General features: G+C 43.5%; 1 protein-coding gene across 5 annotated transcripts in view; it reads left to right on the top strand.

Moving 5' to 3' along the window:
* The first annotated feature begins 874 nt into the window (after positions 1–874).
* dacha (dachshund a) overlaps positions 875–6,697 on the top strand; it is a 287,023-nt gene continuing 281,200 nt past the window's right edge. For all 5 annotated transcript variants that reach the window (XM_063203226.1, XM_063203225.1, XM_063203224.1 and 2 more), the window contains exon 1: positions 875–1,537. In XM_063203226.1, the coding sequence (XP_063059296.1) occupies positions 1,059–1,537 (479 nt within the window). In that variant the 5' untranslated portion in view covers positions 875–1,058. The remainder of the gene's footprint in view (positions 1,538–6,697) is intronic.

The following is a 6,697-nucleotide window of genomic DNA, read 5'->3' as shown; positions in this document are numbered from 1 at the left end:
TTTTTTTAACTTTATTTGTCTATTTCCCCTCTGTAGTTTGAGTTTCTTAAATGTGCAGCAGCTGGATACACGTAGATTTAAAACAACATGGTAACAAAAAGTGTGATGTGCATGGTTTAAATTGACCAGGCCTAAAACTGAGTAGCTATTGCCCAGCAGAATATGTGAATGTGTTGTGCATTGTTAATTTCGGTCTTACTTTTTTAAATGAACATGGTAGCCTATATAGAAAAACAAATAGCAAGTGTTTACAACATTTGAGCCATTGTTTTTAAACTAAAGAAGATATGCTTAATGGTGAATAACTCACTGACTTCACATTACCCATACATGTAATACATCAATCAAACCAAACTGATAAGTACATTATGGAGAGGAGATACAGCACACAGTACAGAGTTTGAACAAAGATCAGTTAATAAACAATGCAAAGGCTGATAGGCTTATTTATATATCCTACTTTATTATATCCTAGTTATTACAAGTTAAATATTATGTTATAGCCATATCAGCGTTGAAGGGTAAGTCAGATCTGCTGTAATCAAAATAAGAATACGGAATTACGCTTTAAATCTACAGTAGGCCTAAACAAATAGCTTTCAGCTAAATAGAATCACTGAGCGTTTATAATCAACCCCATAAACAGACGTAATAACATGGTTGTATAAGTTGAGGTCGATGCACAGATACAGTTGCTGTAACTAATGACACCGAGGGAACCGCCTCTCGCAGACGCACAGCCAATGGCATTCTCGGGCGTGTGTTATCGCCTTCCTTGTTGGCAGATGCACTTGTCACTCCGCTTTGTAGTGGGCTGGCTAATTGAAGCATTGAACGCAGGAGTGCTCATTGTACACCGACTTCCCACTTGCGAGGTAGGTAGCCTATTTGCTACTGCCGACAACCAGACGTGAGCACGATTGCATGTGAACCATCAAGAACGAAGAGAACCAGCGCGAGGAGAGAGACAAGCGCACGAGGGTGTACGTCAGAGAGAGAGCGAGAGAGAGAGCACGCGAGAGAGCGTACGGAAAGGAAAAAAAAAACTTTAGTTAACTATGGCCCTGTCAGCAACTCCTCCGGTGCTTTCGCCGACCTCTACCCCGGGGTCCGGTAGCCTATTCCGCCCAGATCCCCTCTACTCAAGTCCCGACGAGTCTCCCAGACTGACCAGCAGCATGATCAACTCCTTCATCAGCAGCGCAGGCGGCGGCGGTGGAAATGGGAACGGCTCCAGCGGCAATAACGAGTGCAAAATGGTGGAGGTCCACGGGGTCAAAGTAGCCTCTTTCACCGTGGACGGTCAGGAGCTAATATGCCTGCCGCAGGTTTTCGACCTCTTCTTGAAACATCTGGTCGGCGGCTTGCACACCGTCTACACCAAGCTGAAGCGGCTGGATATATGTCCGGTGGTCTGCACCGTGGAACAGGTCCGGATCCTGCGCGGACTCGGCGCTATTCAGCCGGGGGTGAATCGCTGCAAGCTCATCTCCCGCAAAGACTTTGAAACTTTGTACAACGACTGCACAAATGCAAGGTAAGTCTATCACCAAAACACTCTGGGAAAATAACATCTGCCAACCCTGCTTAATTAAACTGCATAGACTGCATCTCATACCAAGTGCACTTTTTGGTACTGCGCTTAGCAGAAAAGTTTCCAAAGTTTCCTCTCTCCAACCCTTACCCTCCAGCTCTTTGATGATCCAACAGGGAACGTAATACCAGCATTGGTGTCTTATATCTGATTAATGCGTGTGCAGTTTTTGGTTTCAAAGCTGAATTCAATCACGTTTGTCAGAAACTTTCTGCAAGCCAAAAAGTCTGCAGGTCTGAATCCAACACCTGCGAGTCACTTTGCAAAGTAGGGTAACACCTGCACCCCCCACCCCCACCACAGGCCCTCTCCTCATCCTAAAATGATATTTATATTTATTATGTAGACTATTTAATGCGCTACTTTGTGCTCTTCTGATCTGGTAAACAACACAATAGATAATGTTACCAATGCACTCTGGTCATGTTTAGGTAAGGGACCAAGAGAGTGTCTGGTTTCTCCCTCTGGCGCAGGAGTTTAAACATATTTCATTTCAGGGAAGAAAGGGGAACTGACAGCGAAAGATGAACATATTATGGTTTTATTTTTCCATTGTTTGTTCCACCTCTTGACGTCGTGGATGAACACTAATGTAGGTCCAGTGACCTGCACTCCATTTTCAGTTGTTGCACCACACTGTTCGCGCTCTTGCCCCTTCAAATTTGTGGCGTTGACCCGGCATTAACCTTCATTTCAGTGGCCGCGCATCGCCCTAATGACAACATATAACACTACACGGCTATGATAATTAAATGCTGGACAAGGCGCGTAAAACACGCTTGAACTGAGACTGGAATAACATGCGTAATAATGTGAGGGTTATTTGAATACATCTGTACATACAGCAAATACAGCACTTAGGTATGATTTTGTATTTTATATTGCAGATTTATAGTCTTATTTTGCCCCACTACTGGATGTGAGAACTGTGGAAAGTTTTTTTTCCCCCCTTTGCCTTGAACGTTTTAACGGAGGGGTGTCACCTATTCACATATGGTAAATGAATGACTTGGGTAATTAATGTTATTAACATGTTACAATGTTACAACAACGTTTCTTAAATTTCATGTCAAGTTAATATGAGACATTGTACCTAGACTTTTAAGTTTAGTTCTCTTTCCAAATTAATTCATCATTAAATTGATAAAACATGCATTTATTATTTATACTCTTTAAATCAATTGCACATTAATCCAGGGTGATGAACAATAGTACTAAGTGGTTTATCACGGTCCAAAGTCTCATTTAAACTCGCTGGGCATGGAGGGCTGTTAGCGTTGACTTACTATCGCACTTTACAAAGATGTTACTTATGGGAAGCAACCCCCAAACGAAGCCCCCCGGCTTGGCAACACCCCTCTGGCCGAGATAAATAAATCAATGTTGCAGGTCTGAATGAATCGCCGCCGATGGCTCCTCGGCTCGGTTTGGTGTCTTGGTGTTATTCTTAGCTCGTTATCATGACAGATGCATTAGTGTTCCCATGCTCTCCCAGCAATGTCAGCGAGTGAGAGGGTGGAGGAGATGTGTGTGCGTGTGTGTGTTTGTGTGTGTGTGTGTGGGTGAGAGAGAGTGAGAGTGTGTATGTGTTATGGGGGTAGCAACTCTAAAGGGACCAATGACCCCTTTCCTCTAGACCTTTATCATCCGTGGACCTCGGGGCTTTGCTTTTATTGTCTGTTCGTACATAATTGCAACTTTTTTCAGCACAGCACCTCAGGCCACTTTTGACAATAAGCAACGCTGATAATGTGCCACAAAAGACCGGCATGTCAATACACAAAAAACATAAATGGGCGACATGCAGGGAGTGCAGGAAATACACACAACGAATAAAACATATTTATTTGAAATATATATAATTTTTGTCAAAAGAATACATGATTTAAAAGTAGGCTATGTGAAAATTCACTTCATTTATTTAAAATTATACAGGGCCTATTGAAGTATTTTAAATTTCTGTGGAATGTCAGGCACGCCGTGGTGATGTGCGAAAGTAGCCTACATATTGCTTACGCAGCATAGAAACTGTAAATGCATTTATAATTAAAAAACAATAACAGCTTAAATTTTAATTCCTTTTCATGTAGGTGGTCTGAACACTTTAAAACCAGACAAAAAAAATTAAACTCAAATTTATGGCTACACTGCATGTCCAGCGCAAATGAATCCACTCCAAACCTATTTGCCAGTGTATGGGTTGTGTGTTTGCAGAAAACGTCAGGGTCCATGTCCATAGTCTCCACATGCGCTTTTGCATCGACAGAGCACGAGGTGAGGAGGAGGTGTCACTCTACCGATTTTTCACTCTTTTGCGCTTTGAGATGGAGGGCAAGGAAGAGAGAGAGAGGGAGAGAGCGGGAGAGCGCTCGTGTCCATGTCCAGATGGCCAGTTTGGGCAGGGTTCGGTAATTAACCTTTTAGCAACGCCCCCGTAACCTTCAGAATCCCCTAGTTGCGTTAGTGCGTTTTGTGTTGTGCTGAATCAATCTGTTGTGCGCATCGAATCTGCAAGTGTGCGTAAGTGACACAGAATGACCGAGAGGGAGTGTCATGAGAAAAAAACAATTCTTACATCTATTTCTAAAATATGCGTAAAACAGGTGTATGTGGTGGTTGATAAAGTCCAAGGCTATGTGTATGTGCAAACAGCAACACTAGTGAGCGGTTTATCTCGGACAGATTGGAGGTACTGGCGGCTAATGAAATTGCCTAGCTATGGGCCGCTCCCGAATTGAATTTGCTCATCGGCATCGCTCTTTTTTACCCGCGCACACACTACCACTACCCTGGTTTTATAGTCAGATTTAAACATCATCCACTGTCCCAACACCAGATGGTTGTAACTAATGTGTTTGCGAACATCAGCCGTCTCCACCCCACCCCCTCCCTCGGCTCTCCTTGCCTCGCCTCGACTCCCTTCCACTGGGCAGAGAGATGGAGAGATAGGCGGCAGAAACGTGGTGAGAGCGTGCACTCATTACGGAGTGCTCTGAGCGGGAGAGAGTCGGCGCGTTAGGGAGATGCGGCGTCACCAGGAGACACTTGAAAAGTAATCAAAACATTTCGACGGGATCTTTAAACTGACACCACCAATTTGAATGCCGGGGGAAAATGTCCAAATCAGCAAACAGTGGCGGCACTTAGGGGCGCTTTTATGATTTCTCAGCGCGCAATTGATCTCCGGCGTTTTATTGCATTCATTATTTATTAAAAAGAATTTGCAAGCTAAACATAACGCTAAACTAGTTTGCACTTGGGACTGCACTTAGGAAATTGAATGGGAATTGCATTAGAGACGAACATCTGTGCTGTTTTTTCCCCAGTCTTGTGTTTATGAGCCATGTTTCTTCTCTCAAAGGTGTATTGGATCAGCCATTAAACTATTTCTGCATCAAGGCGGAAAGAAAGCTCAGTTTTTCAGTCTAAAAAGACAGAAGTTTCAGATGCGGTCGCCCGTAACTGATGTCGCTTGTTCAAGACATGCCGCTTTCAGTTCACGCAATCATAGCAGAAAAAAACCCCTCAAAGGACGCAAACCAGACCGCCACAAACTTGGCGGAAATATTTTGCCATTTTGACAGATTAACAGAGTTAGTTTAGCCATCTGTATTTCTTTGGAGTAAATTTCAAACACACACTTTTGTTCTAGGTTTACCCATAAAGCAGAATATCACCCAATAACCCGATACACAGCGGAATGAAAAATAAGGAAGTCTTTTTTTCTATACCCTTTCCATTATACTGTGTAAACACTGGTGTTGTTATTGTTTTTTTTATTTTAAATGTAGTTTTTATTGCAGCATACGTGAAAAATAAAACTCTGCAGGATAACAGCAGGGACCTCTTGATCACAGAGTCCCCCCCCCCCAATATGAACGTTACAGGAGGAAAAGCAAGTGTATAGTGAGCCAGTGTTGCACTCTTGCCCTTGCAGGTATCTGAGCATCCAGTTTAGGACGGGCCCTTTTGTGATTACTTGTGAGATGTTTCATAGTTTGTTAGGTTGCTTGGCTTTTTCATTGTATAGCTCAGTTGTGTGTCTGTAAAGTCTGTATTGTCCTATACTGTACATCAGCTCAGATACCCAAGATGCATAGGGATGATGACTTTGATATCAAAATAGAAAGGTGTGGAGGCATACATTCGCCGCAGCAGGGCGGACTGAAAACTCAGCAGATGTGTATCGTACAGTGTGAAAATGCAGCGGTGCACATTTCATGCATGCCACGGCAATTTAGAACAATCACCAAATAAGTTTTAATTGCAAATTAAAAATGGATTGGATTAATTGGACTTGATTTGACTCTGATACACAGAGTCAAACACACAACACACACACACACTTCTGCTAAAGGTGCGTGGAGGTAGGCCTAGATGCTGGAAAGTGTGGTCAGGACCTACAAGGTCTCGAGCATCTTGTTCTCGGACAAGGTGTGTGTACGACTCAATTTCATTTTTGCATGTCATTGTAATCATTTTTGTCAAATCTGTGTGTAGAGACCATGATGTGTTCTGTGAGACCTGCCTCTCAGTCATGCTGATAAAAAATGAATAGCACACAGTATATGTTTGTGAGTGTGTAAGTGTAAGTGTGTGTGACAGCAGGTGTGTATGTGTTCATTTACATGTCTGTGTGTGTGTGTGTTAGTGGGTGGGTGGCTTGTGGACTTGTGCCTGTGTTGTGCGTGTGTGTGTGTGTGTGTGGGAGTGTGTGCAGCATGCATGTGTGAGCGCGCATGCATGCGTGTGTATGTCTGAAAGAGTGTGTTTGTGTGTGAGTGTGTGTGTGCAAATGTGTGTGCGCATGCTCGAACGTGCACATACTGTATGTGTGTTAAGAGTTTGTGTGTGTCTGTACATATGCTAATGTGTGTGTTTGTGTTTATGTTTGTGTTTGTGTGTGTGTGTGTGCGTGCACAGGCCTATATTTATGTGTGTGTGTGTGTGTGTGTGTGTGTGTGTGTGTGTGTGTGTGTGTGTGTGTGTGTGTGTGTGCGTGCACAGGCCTATATTTATGTGTGTGTGTGTGTGTGTGTGTGTGTGTGTGTGTGTGTGTGTGTGTGTGCGCACGTGCGTGTGTGTGTGCGTGTGTGTGTGTTG

This window comes from Engraulis encrasicolus, chromosome 7, assembly GCF_034702125.1.
Source record: "Engraulis encrasicolus isolate BLACKSEA-1 chromosome 7, IST_EnEncr_1.0, whole genome shotgun sequence".
Lineage (NCBI taxonomy): Eukaryota > Metazoa > Chordata > Actinopteri > Clupeiformes > Engraulidae > Engraulis > Engraulis encrasicolus.
The sequence above is the reverse complement of the archived record's forward strand: the minus strand, read 5'-3'. Positions and strand labels throughout refer to the sequence as shown.